Source organism: Corythoichthys intestinalis, chromosome 1 (genome assembly GCF_030265065.1).
Source record: "Corythoichthys intestinalis isolate RoL2023-P3 chromosome 1, ASM3026506v1, whole genome shotgun sequence".
Lineage (NCBI taxonomy): Eukaryota > Metazoa > Chordata > Actinopteri > Syngnathiformes > Syngnathidae > Corythoichthys > Corythoichthys intestinalis.
Window position 1 is genome coordinate 23,397,068 of NC_080395.1, and position 17,128 is coordinate 23,414,195.

The 17,128-nt window shown below is 42.5% G+C and overlaps 1 protein-coding gene across 11 annotated transcripts in view; it reads left to right on the forward strand.

Moving 5' to 3' along the window:
• The window catches only part of baz2ba (bromodomain adjacent to zinc finger domain, 2Ba), a 163,318-nt gene that overhangs the window by 109,338 nt on the left and 36,852 nt on the right, over positions 1-17,128 (forward strand). For 7 of the 11 annotated variants that reach the window (XM_057836825.1, XM_057836814.1, XM_057836869.1 and 4 more), the window contains 10 exons: positions 320-511; positions 598-759; positions 5,812-5,999; positions 6,330-6,539; positions 6,602-7,216; positions 11,248-11,989; positions 14,177-14,443; positions 16,159-16,216; positions 16,306-16,414; positions 16,949-17,050. In XM_057836825.1, the coding sequence (XP_057692808.1) occupies positions 320-511; positions 598-759; positions 5,812-5,999; positions 6,330-6,539; positions 6,602-7,216; positions 11,248-11,989; positions 14,177-14,443; positions 16,159-16,216; positions 16,306-16,414; positions 16,949-17,050 (2,645 nt within the window). The remainder of the gene's footprint in view (positions 1-319; positions 512-597; positions 760-5,811; positions 6,000-6,329; positions 6,540-6,601; positions 7,217-11,247; positions 11,990-14,176; positions 14,444-16,158; positions 16,217-16,305; positions 16,415-16,948; positions 17,051-17,128) is intronic. The other 4 variants (XM_057836860.1, XM_057836894.1, XM_057836877.1 and 1 more) reach the window with 1 other exon arrangement.

Here is a 17,128-nt window from a genome sequence, read left to right on the forward strand (position 1 = left end):
GATTGTCTGGCAACTGATCCACGCCGTACCCTGCCTACTGCCTGTAGTTAGCTGGGATAGGCTCCAGCACCCCCGCGACCCTAGTGAGGATAAGTGGCTCGGAAGATGAATGAATAATTGATCCCCCCCCCCCAAAAATGGATCCTTCAATTAATTCATTGATTTAACCATATGTACATATTTTTGTTGCCTATTGCAAAATATGCGAGATCAACACTAATACTATAATTGGATGTCAGTGGGGGCTACAAAACATTATCCGTGGCTTGCAATTGGCCCCTGGGCTGGAAGTTTGAAATTTGTTTCGCATTTTTTTCAGGCCGTCTGTTTGGTGCCGCAGGAGAGCAGCCCTTTATTGGCTCCACATTGTCAAGTGCCTTTCCTCTGGTCAACCACCCAGCCTTCGGGGCCCTCTATAGCGCTGGAGTGGGCAGGCCGGAGTTCGGAGGCCTTGGCTCCCTCGGTATGTCAGCTGCTCTGGCCACACACCCCCAGCTCGGAGCCCTGTCTGGTAAGATGTTAGACTTATTTTTAACCCCTGAATTCAACGAGTGTCCTGTAAATCCAGCTCTGAATTGAGGTTTTGTCTCTCAACAGAGTGGTGGCGAGCCGCCGAAGCCCACGGACGAGGAGCTGCTGCCTTTCTCCCTTCTTTCATTGGGTTCCCGCCGTTCTTCACCCCCCATATTCAGCCTAACCACAGCGCCAGTCCGGTTCAGATTCGAATGCCCAGCAAGAATGTCCCTGACCCACCTAAAGGTATTCTATGTTGGAGACATGTTTTTAGCTTTCAAATTAGAGGTTGCAGCCGATTGCCGATCTCATAAGCCGATTTTGTAAGATGATTCATGAGGTCGATAGGTATACATTTTATAAAACACAATGAATATGAAATACAATTGAAACACTCATTATATGAATATACAGTGAGGAGCAGAAGTATTTGCACCCCTTGTGATTTTGCAAGTTCACCAACTTAGAATATAGGTAGAGGTCTGAAATTTCAATCATAGACACATCTTCACTTATAGCAGTACTTCTCAAATAGTGGGGCGCGCCCCCCCTGGGGGGTCGCAGAGCGATGCCGGGGGGGCGCATGTGACCCCGGGGAACATGTTTTTTTTTTTTTTTTTTTTGCCGTACTGGAATAAAGTGTACTTGCACATCCACTCAGTAGGTGGCAGTGGCGCTCTCATTTTCAGAGTGCGCGCAGTATTTTTGAACTAAGGAAGAGCACTCAGCACACACAGACAACAGATATGAAGAGCAGTGTGCCACCGCCGTTTTCGAAAGCCGTTTTCCGACCGGACTCACTCACGCAGCGACCCACTGTCTTGTCTGGTTCTCACGTCGCCGCCCGAGAAGTGCCATTTTCGGCTTGGGATCGTCACGACGACCGCCCTCACCTACGGTTCTACCTCGGCCGCCGTGAATGCGCTTTTTTCGTGCCGTTTGCCTTTTAGCTTTGACTTTTAATACAGTGGGTGATGATGAAAGACCACTGTTTACTGTGTCTAAAAATAATTATAGTAGACAGCCAGAAGCCAAATCAATTAAGACGTCACTTAAAGACATTAGACCCCAATCTCATTGTTAAGCCGCTTGATTTTTTTCAGTGAAAACGTGCCGAATATTGCCAACAATCGTCCTGCTTTGTCAGTGTTATATCAGTAAGCCAGTGAGCATTGTTAGCATGCTCATTGCAAAATAACTCCACACCATTGCAAAGGAGGTAAATACTTTGAGCAGCAAAAATAAAAACTGTCCTGTCCAAGGACACTTTTTTTTTTTTCTTTAATTCAGATTTGTTTTTTCGGTCAAATGTTTTGGCACATTGTCCTCATGAGTGAATGTTTCTAATCAATTTTAATTTGTTATTATTTACTGATTTTATTACATTTTATTTTTCTGTATCAAATGGTCAAAAATGTACCTTGAGTGTAGTTTTTTAGTTTGGATGTGAATTTTTTTTTTTAATTCAGGCAAATTGATGCACGTCAAGTCTTCTCTGTTACAAACAAAACAATGTTAATAAAGTTATACTTTATTATAAGTTGATCGGTTACTTTTTTTCTTTATTAGGAAAAAAAGGACACAATGTTAGGCAGATGCGTATTTATAATAGTAATTTTATAGACAAATGATACTATTTACAGTGGCGGCAGAGAGTTTAGGGGGGCGCGAAACATTTACGTCTTCCTTGGGGGGGGCGTGACAGAAAATAATTGAGAAGCACTGACTTATAGAGACATAATGTTAAAAAGAATCCGGAACTCACATTTTATGATTTTTCAATAATTTACTGGGGTTCATAAGTACATTTACCCCTGAGAAAATCAGTGCTAATATTTAGTGCGAAGCCTTTGTTTGCAACAATTAAAAGAGGTCAGACGCTTTCTGTAGTCCTTCACCAGGGTTCCACATATAGAACCAGGGATTTTGGCCCAGTCCTCCACACTAATCTCTAAATCTGTCAGGTTTCGGGGATGTTGTTGAGAAACACGAAGTTTCAGCTCCATCCAAATACTTTTTATCGGATTGAGGTCTGGAGACTGGCTAGGCCACTCCAGAACCTTGATATGCTTTTTATTTGGGGTGGCGTGGCTCAGTGTTAGAGTAGTTGTCCCCCAACTCATAGGTTGTGGGTTTGATTCTCCGCCCTCAGTGTTTGAGTAGTTGTCCCCCAACCCAGAGGTGGTGGGTTCGATTCTCCGCCCTGATGAACTCGTCTAAGTGTCCTTGAGCAAGATACTGAACCCCACGTTGCTCCTGGTGCTGTGTCACCAGTAGGTGGATGGCGAGATAGTGTAAAGTGCTTTGAGGGCCTTGAAAGGTGGAAAGGCGCTATACAAGTATAACACCATTTATCATTTTATGAAGCCAATCCTTGGTTATTCTGGCTGTCTGCTTCGGGCCATTGTCATGTTGGAAGACCCAGTCACAACCCATTTTCAATGCTCTAACTGAGGGATGAAGGTCCCCAACATCTCAATGCAGAAAAACACCCCCAAAGCATGATGCTACTACCTCCATGCTTCATAGTAGGGCCGGTGTTCTTGGGATGGTACTAAGCATTCCTCTTCCTCCAAACACTGAGTCGAATTGAGACCAAAAAGTTCCATTTTGATCTCATATGACCACATGACTTTCTCCTATAACTCCTCTGGATCATCCAAATGGTCATCGGCAAACTTAAAATGGGCCTACATGTACTGGCTTAAACAGGGAACCTTCCATGCCATGCATAATTCTAAACCATGACGTCTTAGTGTATTACCAACAGTAACCTTGGAAATGGTAGTCCCAGTTCCTTTCAGGTCATTGACCAGCTCCTCCTGTGTATTCCTCACCATTCTTGGGATCATTGAGATCCTACGAGGTAGATTGCATGGAGCCCCAGTCTGAGAGAGATTGACAGTCATGTTTAGCTTCTTCCATTTTCTAATAATTGCTCCAATGGTGGATGTTATATCACTGAGCTGTTTGGCAATTGCCCCATAACCCTCTCTAGCTTTGTAGAGAGCTACAATTCTGTCTCTGGTGTCTTTAGTCAGCTCTTTGGTCTTTCCCATGGTAGCAGTTGGATTACAAATGACTGTGGGGTAAACAGGTGACAATAATGAGCTGAAACGGGTGGTGGGTTACTCATGGAGGAAGGGTGGACTTTTTTAAAGGTAGACTGACAACTCTTTAAGTGTCATAATTATTGCCTATTCTCAGGGGTGCACATACTTATGAACCCCAGTATATTACAAATAAATTATTTTTAAAAAATCATACAATGTGATTTCTGGATTTTTTTTACTCATTACAGGAGTGCTGTCAGCATTGCTGAAGAGATTGAAGAGAGGTGGGTCAGCCTGTTAGTGCTCAGACCATACGCCGCACTCTACATCAAATTTGTGTGCATGGCTGTCACCCCAGGAGGAAGCCTCTTCTGAAGACTGTACACAAGAAAAAGCCCGCCCGTCTCATCAGACCATAGGACATGGTTCCAGTAATCCATGTGCTTTGTTGACATGTCTTCAGCAAATTGTTTGCGGGCTTTCTTGTGTACAGTCTTCAGAAGAGGCTTCCTCCTGGGGTGACAGCCATGCACACAAATTTGATGTAGAGTGCGGCGTATGGTCTGAGCACTAACAGGCTGACCCCCCATCTCTTCAATCTATTCAGCAATGCTGACAGCACTCCTGTAACGAGTCACATGACATTTTGGAGGGGAAATGACAAGCAGTACTCAATTTTGACATTTAGGGATGTACGTAGTTTCTAAGGGGTGTACACACTTTTGTTACTAGGGGTTTGGATGTTAATGGCTATATTTTGAGTTATTTTGAGGGGAAAATAGATTAACTCTATTATGTAAGTTGCACACAGACTACTTTTCATTGTGTCAGTGTCATTTTGTCAGTGTTGTCCCATGAAAAGATAGACTTAAATATCTGCAGAAATGTGAGGCGTGTACTCAATTTTGTGATACACTGTACTTCTGCTCCTCAATTTATGAGAAGTAAAATTTTTCTTCTGCTACTTCCTTTTGTATCACTTGCCACTAGTTGGTTCTAACTCGTCTCTTGGCAAAGGTCAAAACCGAAGGACTTAAAAGTTATCCTATTACCGTATTGGCCCGAAAATAAGACGGCCCTGATTATAAAACGACCCCCTCTTTTTCAAGACTCAAGTTTGGAAAAAAAAAACTTTTTCAACACCAAATTAATTTTTATACAGAAAATAATTACAGTACATCTGAAACAAATGATTATAACTATATATTTGAGAGAAAAAGCATGTTATTTTGCCTCATTTGAATCTTAATATCTGAACATTTAAATATGTAAACTAAAGTGCAATCACACTCGTAAATGAATGGCTTCTGGTTTTTGAAATGTAAATAAACCAATCTATTGTGCAATAACTGCATTAACCAAAAGGGGTACGCTTTTGCCTGGGGAGTCAAGTTCAGCATTTGCTTCAATAATATCTGGCGCCATCTAGCGTCGTGAATGGGCATAATGTCTTGACCCTGAATATAAGACGACCACCACTTTTTCAGTCTTATTTCAATGCAAAAAAAACAGTCTTATATTCGGGCCAATACGGTATATCGGCTAGCTGATATCGGCCGATCTTGAAAAAAAACTCCACATATCAGTGGATCTTTGAAATAGTCCATATATCGGTCAGATATATCGGCTGATATGCGCCGATCTTGGAAAAGTCCGTATATCGACCCAATGTGTTGGGTGGCCAATATATCCATCAACCTACATGACAAAGATAATCAGCCAAAAAGTGAACTTAAGTTATCCTATTATATAGGCTATATCAGCCAATGGCAGGTCGGGAAAAAAAAGGCTATATCGGCCGATGGCAGATCGAAAAAATAAAAGTATCAAGATAAGATAATCCTATATAATAATAGACGATCAATACAGGATTAGAACATCGGACAACTTTTAATGAACCTATATTTTACTTCTGACAAAGAGAAAGTAGTTCCTCCACAACCAACTTAGCCAATCATTCTGTCTTCTGTCACCAGACAAATTGTTTCCCATTCACGCACACCCCTTTTATGCTTCCTCTCATAATGTCTTTTTCTTGTGCCCTTTCATTTTCACAGTCTCTTTTATGATGTCAGCAGTAACTATTGGCCTTGTATATTTTGCAGCCAGCGTGTGTGATTAGTCAGACTCTCAAATCAATATTGCCTCAGCCCATTTTGCACTTTTTTTTAATCATGCTCCCCATCCTTATTTTCTGAAAAAAGAGTGAATAAATGACACCAAACATTTTTCTTTATGTGTGAAGGGGTGAACGGGGCGGTAAATGGCAGCAGTATCTGTCCGCCCCCAACGCAACCAAGGAGCTTTTCTGCAAGTCCAACCCCTGGCCAAGCATCGACCAATCTAACCAAAAAATCTGAGCCCACTAGTAGTCCCTGTCAAAACAGCCCAGCTAAGATGATGGAAAAACCTGTTTCTAAAACTAAAGAGAGGGTAAGTAAACCTAAACAGTACTTGTATTGTTTTCCAGTCTAGCCCACACACTTTGACCAATTCTTATCGTTCAACTTTGAAAGGTTGCAAAAATTCACACGGCGCAGGTTCTCTTAATGCTTACAGTTGCAGCATAAACGCGGGTTTTTCAACAAATAAAAAAATGCTCCATTCATTTCCAAAGGCAAAGACTAAGTTCAAAATGTATCTCGTCCTACATTTTTTTTTTTTAATTTACATGTCATAACACTCCCACAACCCCCACCTAATTTCTCTATAAATTACACTTCCTAGTTCTGATGACTAATTTTGTCATTTTCCTCAACGCAGAGACAACGAAAGAAGGCAGCAGAGACCTCCGGAGTGAGCAACAGCGAAACGGGCACATCTTCAGACAGCTCGAGCGACGGCTCCCTCAGCAGTGATTTGGAGGACCTCGCCGAGGACGACGAAGAGGACGATGACGAAGACGAAGATGAGGAGGAAGACAAACAGAGCATCTTGTCAGACTCTGAGAAACAAATAAAAAAGAAATCAAAGGTAAAACTTAGCGATGGGTTTGCACATCGGCTCCAACAGGGCAATAATCCTGTTTTCCTTAGGTTCTGACAGCAATCACTGGAAAGGCAGACTCCGGGGTCCTCACTACAGAAGCCCATAACAACCACATCCAGACAGTCCCTTCCAATCCCCCGAGCCTCATCCCCATAGCCCGCTCCGTGTCCCCCCCGGTTCTGTCCCAAACCTCACCGTTGGCGATACACTCTTCTAGATCCCGACCGGAACAACACTTCAGTGTGATCCAGTCAACCGGTCTGGCCGCCAACTCCAAACCCCTGGCGCTGCTGGGCCAGCCCTACCAGGAGTCCTCGCCGTCTTCATCCCCTGCCGCTCGCAGCCGCTCCCCAAACTCGCTGTTTGTTTCCACGTCCCCAAAGCGTCCCAAATTGCTGCCTGCCTCGTCTTCATCCCCCCAGCACCTTCCCCTGTCCCTGTCCTCCTCTCCGAAACCTGTTTCAGTACCCTCGTCGCCACGCTCGGCCTTCCCGCCGTGTACCTCCCCGAAAGATTTCACCTTGACCTCATCTGTGACAACCCCCCACAAGTCCTTACTGAAACCACCTCAGTACGCCACGGCGGGTGGCGCCAAAGTTAACAATAGGAGGAAACTGCTGGAAGACTCACTTGCACAGATCAATGAGTTTAGACTGAAACAGGTAAGCCCATGAAATCGAATACATCGATGACAGGGTGAATGATCACGTTTCAGTGACACTAAGCCTAATCAGAATCCTTCATGTACAGACTCCACAGAATATTCTAACCCGATCAAGCACATTCCAATCATGATTCTATTCTGAACGAAAGGGGTGCATTCAGAAATTTCAGAACAAACTGTCTTCACCTGGAGATATTTAAACGATTGTTGAAAGCATAGCTAGCATATAATTAGAGACGGATGTAGTAATGTTTTGTTCACACGGAAGTCGCTACAGGTTCTTCTACTATTTCGGGTAATATTTGGACTGAAATCGTGATCATAAACACCCCTGTCCTAATGGGATCAAAATTTTTAGTGCAACGTGTAATAGCTCTGAGTACCGTAATTTTTGTACTGTAAGGCGCACCTGACTATAAGCCGCCACCCACCAAATTTGACATGAAAATGGCATTTTTTCATAGATAAGCCACACTGGACTACAAGCCGCAGCTGTCCTCATTGTATTATGGGATATTTACACCAAAAGATATTAACCGGTAACACTTTATTTGACAGCGGCATCATAAGACTGTCATAAGACCAAATGAACCCCCATGAAGCTTTGAACCAATTGGCTGCAATTCCTTCACGAAGCTTCATTTGGCTATCGTTGGTCCCTTGGGGGAGACAGTCAGCCTGTCCTGCCACCTGTTGTCAACACTGTTGTTGTTGTCCAACATGCCTCCGAGCATGCATTGCAGCGCTACAGATGTAAATAACAATCAAAAATCATGTTCTATGCTAATTATTTCTTCAGTTACTGTCCCAGTTGTTTCATTAATTGCTAGTTATGGAATTTGGTAACACTTTATTTGACAATGGCGCCGTAAAACTGTCGTTAGACAATCATAATTATGACATGACACTGTAATGAGCATTATTGAATGGTTAAAACTAGAGATGTCCCGGGCCCGATCACGTCATTTTCAAAGTATCGGAATGGGCAAAAGAATATCGGACATGCTTTTTTTAAATACATATATATTTTTTTAATTAAATCGTTTTCTAATTGTATTTAACGTTACAGACATAATGTGTTACTCTTCCAGAGTCTTTAGTTTAAGCTTAAGGTAGGGTTATCAAATTTATCGCGTTAACGGCGAGAATTAATATTTTCTACATTGATCACGTTACAATATTTAACGCAATCAACGCATGCACTGCACGACCTACTCACGCATTGTCGCGTTCAATCTATAATGGCGGCGTTTTACCCATACAGTATATAGAGCTAAAAGGCAGCGTAAAATGAATAGAGTGAATTTTGGCAGCCTTTGGAGCCTTTTTTTAAATGGCTAAAGCCTTACAATCACTCTCCCAACGATTAGAATAATCGTGGGAAGCAATGTGGGGAATAAGGTAATAGTTGATCTTTTTCTTAACACCCTATGTTATTTCCCAACGCAGAGAATGTTATTTCCCAACGCAGAGAAGATATATCAATTGGTACCACAATGCACAGTCATAGTTGCACTTCCCATCATGCATTTGGGCAGAAGTTAAATGGCTACGGTATCATTTACTGAAAGCTCAACAAATACACTAGATGGCAATATTTAGTCACAATATACAAAGTCACATTTATCCTTAAGAATTTAATGTCTTTCTATCCGTGGATCCCTCTCACAGAAAGAATGTTAATAATGTAAATGCCATCTTGAGGATTTATTGTCATAATAAACAAATACAGTACTTATGTACAGTACTGTATGTTGAATGTATATATTCGTCCGAATTTTATTCATTTTTTTCTTAATGCATTGCCAAAATGTATATAATCGGGAAAAATTATCGGGAATGATTGGAATTGAATCGGGAGGGGGAAAAAAAGCAATCTGATCGGGAAATATCGGGATCGGCAGATACTCAAACTAAAACGATCGGGATCGGATCGGGAGCAAAAAAAACGTGATCGGAACAACCCTAGTTAAAACAGATGTAATTTAGTGTTATCTGTTAGTGTTATCTCACTTTTGAATGGATGTAAAAGATCCAAGCTGGACTTAAATTGAGTTGGTGACATAATTTGCTAGATAACACTTAATGAAATCTGTCATAAGCATTCATTAAAGGTCATGACAGTGTCATATCATAATTCTGATTGTCTAATGACAGTCCTACGGCACCACTGTCAAATAAAGTGTTACTAAATACCATAACTAGCAATTAATGAAACAACTGGAACAGTAACTGAAGAAATGATTAGCACAGAATGGATGTAAAAGATCCAAGCTGGACATAAATGGAGTTTGTGACATAATTTGCTGGATGACACTTAGTGACATCTGTCATAAGCATTCAGTAATGCACATGATAGGGTCACGTCATATTTATGACAGTCTTATGACGCAGCTGTCAAATAAAGTGTTACCTATTAACCCAAATAAATCAACAAATAAGACGCACTGGACTATAACCCGCGGGATTCAAAATGAAGGGAAAAAGTAGTGGCTTATAGTCCAAAAATTACGGTAATCAGATTGACAAAACGGCTCAACGTTAGATAATTTTTCAAACCCCAATTCCTTGTTAATTACACACTAATGTTTGAATTTTTTTTTTTTTTTTTACTCTGACATGACTCGATTGTCATGTCATAAATTGGTTATTCTTTTATTAGGTGAGAATGAAACCACAACAATGAAAAATGACAAAACTAGTTCGTTGTCATGACTGAATAAATTGTGATATTTTTATGGACTTGAACCGAGCAGTTTTATCTATTTGTATGTGGATCCACCCAATTTGATAACATGTAGTAACAGTATGCATGTATGTACATAAAGCTGCACTGTACTAAAGAACTCTGCTAGTAGCGTATTAGCATACCAGCTTCATTGTAGAAAGTAGGGTAGTATCGTTTTTTTAAACCACAATAGTTTTTAAGTTTTTATTCTGTAATAGTATCAACAATTGGACATTTTTTTGGGGGGGGGCAATAAAATCCCTATGGTGTCCGACAAACTCCGCGTGCTAGCATAGCATTTTCATTGAAAGAAATTGGATACCTTTATTTTTTTAAACATGTGAAACCAACCATGCTTTGCTTCAAATCGTTCTTGTATAGTGGCATCAAGGGAGTCGTCTTAACAAGAAGTTAGCATGTACCTCAAAGTAACTCCAACCTCAGGACTGCTGTATCTGAGCAAATAAGCTAACCATGTTGGACACTGCGTATGGTTGGATAATGTACCTTTCGTGCTAGTAGGCAGAGACTTTGAACGGCACCATGACGCTGTGGACCACTAAGCACAATGAAAACGTTAACCAAGAATGAATAATGCTAGTTAGCCTATTGAAATACATTATTACGCTGGTTTGCTCATCGTAGCACACAAAGGTAGACAGAAAAAATGGAGTGGCTTATAATCGGGAAAAATACCGTGGTTGTCTTATAGGATTTGTCTTTGAAACATTTCCCGACTACATTTGAAGGACAGCATCGCAATCAATCGACTAAACCCAATGAGATCATCGTATTGTGTGGAAATCACTTCTCCTTTCTGACTTTTACAAGCATGGAAGCTTATAGTGGCCTAAATTCCCCCTGTGGTTTTCAGCACTTTTACTGTATTTCACGGTCTATGAAATTGATTTGTTTCACTTCATATCACATTTAGTTGAAAGTGCAATGCTAAAACCTACACTTTTTCTTCCAGACAGACTGGAGCAAGCTTGGTGTCAGCGTAGAAAGACAAATAATTGCACTTTTTCAGAGCAGTGTCTAGTTGGAATACCGTGCCTGCGGTTATTTCTTTCCCTAGATACAGTTAACTGTACCAGCGGTCTGCATTGTAGTTAGTGGGCTGATCAAACAATCTACAGTGATCCAAACTGACAGCTGGAGCAACTGCACTTTGTTCCATTTTGCCCGTTTTTCTTCTGACCTTTTATTGTGCCTCTCATTTTTTGCTTTTCTGGCTCCCTCCCCCCGCTTTTGACTCCCTGCCTCCTCTTGTTTTCTCTTCTCTCTTCTCCGGTTCCCAGACTCTCATATCCCAAGGGCAGAAGTTCCCAGCCGAGCTAAGGAAGCCGGGGCCCAACAAGTCTCCCAAGGGGAAGTCTCTGTCTTCTTCGCCGCTGCCACCCGCTTTGCCTCCTCCTCCCCAGAACAATCACTCCAACCTCTTCCTCTCAAGCGCCCTGCTCGGGCTTCCCGAACCCAACCGCCCCAACGGAGTCATCCAAAGCACCACTCAGGACGCACCTTTGGCCCTCATCACCAAACCTCGTAAAAACTCCGCCTCGCAAGGCAAGTCACCACAGTGCGACTCTGACAGCGGGTCCATGCCCGTCAATCTCAGCACGGGGGCGAGCAGGACCCAAACCAGCGCCCCGGCCGGGCTTCCGTCGCTGCCGCCTACTACCTCACCTCACGCTGCCGGCTTCGGGTCCAGAAAGAGCAAGACCCCAAAGGGGAAGGCGCAGACGCCGGGACTCGCGCAAGGACAGACTGGGCCTTTGGCGGGCTGGAAAGGCTTTTCACAGAACCATTTGGTACAGTCTTTAGTGGATTTGTTCCGTGGAGGAGAATCCGGGATGGGTATCCCAGGTGTCGGCATTCCTGGTGTTGGGATTCCCGGTGTGGGGATCCCCGGAAATTGCAACCCTGCGGCCGGTCTCCCCGCCAATAAGGAATCTGACGACTCGGGCGATGATGACGAGGATGAAGATGACGACCTAGAAGAGGAGGAGGAAGAGGATGATGACTCTGATGACAGCTTGTCAGGTCGGTACTAAAATATTAACCTTTGATCGGGCACTCATTGACTTCTATTGCCAGCCCTAGACGTCCAACCATTTGAGTGGGAGGGGTGAAATTGCAGCCAATGAATGCCCTTGTTAATACTAAAGAAAAAGTTATCCATGGTTGTTGGATTTTTCACCATTTTTTTTTTTTTTTTTTGCGGTTTTGCAGGTTATCTGTTTTTTCCCATTTTTTGAATTTTTTTATTTTATTTTTTTAACTTTAATCACGGTTGTTCGCGTTTTGGACATAAACTTCCAGCTTAATCTGGGGTTGTGTAGCGGGGGCAGCATCTTAAGCAGGGAAGCCCAGACTTCCCTCTCTCTAACCACTTCAACAAGCTTCTCCAGCGGGATCCCAAGGCGTTCCTAGGCCAGCCGAGAGACATAGTCTATCCAGCGTGTCCTGGGTCTTCCCCGGGGCCTCCCGCCGGTGGGACATGCCCAGAACACCTCTCCTGTGAGGCGTCTAGAGGCATCCGAACGAGATGCCAGAGGAGTCCCTCCTGGATGACCGAGCTTCTCACCCTATCTCTAAGGGAGGAAACTCATTTCGGCCGCATGTATCTGGGATTTTGTTCTTTCGGTCACGACCAACAGCTCATGACCATAGGTGAGGGTAGGAACATAGATAGACCGGTAAATTGAAAGCTTCACCTTTTGGCTCGGCTCCTTTTTCACCACATTGGACATATACAGTCCGCATCACTGCAGACACTGCACCAATCGGTCCTCGAGGGTGCATTGGAGTTTGTCCAACTGGTCTACATGTGTTTTGTGGATTTTGAAAAGGTGTTAGACTGTGTCCCCCGGGGAGTCCTGTGTGGGGGTGCTTCGGGAGTACGAGGTACCGAGCCCCCTGGTAAGGGCTGTTTTAGATCCCTATACGACCGTAGTTTGCTCCCCATTTCTAGCAGTAAGTCAGCTTAGATCCCAGTGAGGGTTGCTGTCACCGATTCTGTTCATAACTTTTATGGACAGAATTTATAGTTTCAGCTGAAGCGTTGAGGGGGCCCGGTTTGGTGGCCTCAGCATTGCATCTCTGCTTTTTGCAGATGATGCGGTGTTGTTGGCTTCATTGAAGCCGTGATCTCCAACTCTCACTGGTGCAGTTCGCAGCTGAGTGTGAAGCAGTTGGATTGAAGACCAGTACCTCCAAATCCGAGACCATGGTCCTCAATCAAAAAAGGGTGGCGTGCCCTGTCCGGTTCGGGGGTGAGATCCTGCCCCAAGTGGAGGAGATCAAGTGTCTTGGTGTCTTGTTCACGAGTGGACGTAAAGTTTATTGGGTGTTTCAAGTTATTTCTTGTGACAATAGGTGAAACCTACGGAAGGTGGAGGTTATGTATTAAGTTCAATGCCTCTTTGTATGTTTGGGTTCATGATAACTCAAGAAGGAATAAAGGAATTATCAAACTTGTAGGATATGTTTAAAGTATGAAACAGAAGAGGTGATTAACTTTTGGGATCAGGTCAAAGGTCAGAAAATTAAATTTGTGGTAATTTGATAGCAGATTAGCCTATTTAACTCAAAATTGCAGGATAGGTGATAGAAGAAGAGAAATGGTCAAAGGTCGCAGAGTAGAAGAAGAGAAATGGTCAAAGGTCACAGAGGTCACCTTTGAATTTAGCTGCTTAGCCAGAAGTCTGCTCTATGAGTGCTGTATTTCGAGTTAATTTTTTTAGTTGCTTTTTGGCGTTTTATTAATTCCAAAATTCATTCATTCATTAAAAAATACATATTTTTTGTCAAAAATTACAAGAATTTATTCATTTAACTTCTGGACAGCTTATCCTCATGTGTGTTGCTAGGGTGCCGGAGCGCATCCCAGCTATTTATGGGCAGGAGGCCAGGTACAACCTGAGCTGTTCCTCAGACAATTGCAGATATACAGTAAAGATTAATAATAAAAAAAAAAATTCAATGATATTTCAGGCCTGGTGTCCAAATACATGAACATCACATTTTGGTATATTTATGCGACACCTGTATACCAAATGTTAATACTGTTGCCGACAATACATGGCCCAAAATGCGATGTCCATGTATGTGGACGCCAGGTCTTTGTTTTTAAAGTTAGCAAAAATAGTCACTTGCGTTCAAAGTCCTTTACAAATGTTTCGAAATCCACAATATGTCAGGCTCACAGTCTTATTTGCTCATGTCCAGAGTCAGATAGCAACTCTGACAGCGACATCTCCGGGAAGAAAGCGAAGGAGTCCAAGTCGCAATCGTCCGGCTCGTCAAAGAAGGAAACTCCCCGTAGGCTAACCAAAGGCCCCGAACTACTGAACACCTCAGCCAATCACACGGCCACCAGCTGCTCTCCCCTCAACCTCCAGGTCATCAAGACGCCCGCTATCGTCACCAGCTCCAGTGCCTTGGCCTTTCACAGCTCTCCTGGCTCCTCCTCCTACAGCCTAGCCTCTCCATTAGGTAATGTATGAAAAATCCTATGCGAGATTGGTTTTGCACCTCCTGCTGAATTGTCGCAAGCGACAGATGTTGACTTATCATCATGAAAAGAAAAGGTGCCTTGTGCTCAGTGACGCAACGTGTTGAAAAGGAATTAGAACCTTTAGAAAGGTAGAAAAAAGGTAGTAACCGGAGAGCCGAGGTCCTGTAGCGGCATGCCCGTGAGCCCCGTTGACTCTTTTGGCAGCATGCTATCACTGTGATGCGATGATTTACCCACATCAGAGAAAGTAGGACATATTTCAAGCCAAAGCAGTCAGTGCTGTGCATGCAGCCTTTGCACTGCTGCTTTTCTTAATGGTTTTGCTCCTTTACAAGTGACTAGATGGTGTCAATTTTCGTCTGCTTTAATTCAGGCAAGATTCTCCTAATTATGCCACTGATGAAGATTCATTCGTTCTTCGCCATCTTTTTCTGACAGATTTAAGCATTCAAAACGCCACAAATTAAGGACATAATAGTGATTACTCTCCACATTCCCAAAGCACCCAAATTTCCCAATTTTACCTTTTTCGCTGAGACAGTAGAAAGATGTAAGTGAATGAGAGTAACCTACTAATTTTCAAAATACAAATCCCCAAATCAAAAGATGTTCACTGATTTTAATTTATTGGACCAAGCCAACTTGAAACCATTCAAGCCATTTACAAGTAAGGCACTGAAGTCTAAAAAATTTACTGATTTCACCTCCTCTTTCAAAAACCTGGTATCGGTACAGTATCTGCATCAGCTGGTACCACACAGCCAGGTGTCATTTTTTATCGGTAGCCAAAAAAATGGTATTGTTGGAACATACTTCAATAACAATGCTAATTTTGTCACGTTATTAACCGACGAAAACACAAATTGCTGCCATGTTTATGATCGCCAAAATCAACCTTAACCCTGTTTTAACCAGTTTTGAGCAGGATCCAACTAACTCCTTATGTGCCAATGTCTCAGATATGCACCGAATAAATAGATAAATTTCCCATTCAATCCGAAATGCCTGATTGTCTGTTGGGTTTGGAATAAGGGTCCAACAGAGTTTTTGAAGCATTTTAGCACAAGGTATCTACTCCCCAAATTTCATCGCGTTATGTTGGAAAAAGAAAAAAGGAATGGGAGAGGCCTTTTTGAAAAATTTAGGGGGCGCTGTTGCGCCATCGCAAAATTAGCAGCATTTCCGCCAAGCCACATGTATGCAAATTTTGGTGAGTTTTCGAGCATGTTAAGGCTTTCAAAATTGCCATTTTTGTTTGCCCTAAAAAAACAACAACTTTGCATTACAGTAGGGCTCTTTCACCACTTGGTGCTCAGGCCCTAAAAATTGCTAATAAAAAGAAATAATTCTCAATCAAATTCAATTACTTTTAAGACGTTAAAACTTAAAACAAAAATAAATTGAAACAAATAGTAATACATTGAAAAAGACAAATAGGTGACCCATGTTTATTTTCCTCTGGGAATTTAATTTTTTCATATTGTGACCTCACATGGCTTCACACTTTGTCTCGCTTAACTCATTCGATCTTTTCCAGCCCCTCCCAGTTACAATGGATTGGATATTCAATGTCATCAATAGATTTTTTTATTACAACTACCGCAACCCATAATCTGTGACCTGAGCTGGCAGTGAATGAGTTAAAATAATGAAAACTTTTGAACAGATGTCCACTTTGTGTGTTTCTCTCCAGGTTTAGGAAAGCGGAAGCGGGTGGATGAAAAGGATTTGATGACGCCTCTGGAGTTAGGGTACGGCTTCCTTCAATCTGCACATCTCGTTTGCCATTTGCTGTTTAACATTTTCCATTAATTGATTTTTTTAAATTGTTAAAACCAAGGTGGCGGAGAGAAACAAGAATCAAAAACGTGTCCGGGCGGCCTCAAGGAGAGGTCGCCTACTACGCACCATGTGGCAAGAAACTGAGGCAATACCCAGACGTGGTGAAGGTATTGTTATTTCCACATTTGCCCCAGTTACATGTCCCCCCCTTCTTTCCTAGTACAAGTTATTCTTAGCGTGCCTTCTTATGCCACTTTCCTCACCTCTCCCACCACAAATGATTAATGGTTAGTGTTGGGATGCACACATTTGGCCTCATTTATAGAATACACTGCAGATCATGTTTACGTGCTGCAACAGTGATGGTCAAACTGTTCCAAATAGAAAAATGGCTGCTCAGTAATATCCACTCACTGCTCATCCATCAGTCAGACGGTAAAAAAAGAGCCTGAATTGTGCACCCCAAGGTCAAAACTGTTTTCTTGTCTTAAGAGCTTTTGCTCCTTTTTTTTTTTTTTTTTTTTTTTGTTTTTGGTCCCCTGGCTTTTATCGTAATGAGCGAGGGCTGCACAGATGCACTGTAACTATAGTCTCCTTCCAGTCTAGTCTAGTGTAGCCTAGCCTCCCTGCTGCTTTTCAATGTCGCAATTTTCGCCTTTTTGTGCCCTAAACCAACGTCATGATTATTCTCTCTTCTGTAGTATCTATCCAGAAATGGAATAAGTGGCCTCACGCGTGATAATTTTAGCTTCAGTGCAAAGATCAGGGTTGGTGACTTCTATGAAGCCAGAGAAGGACCCCAGGTGACTGCCTTTCATCTCTCTCGCTCACTCTTTTCTCTATGGAAAGCCGTTTTGATTCATGTTTCAGTGCCTTTGACG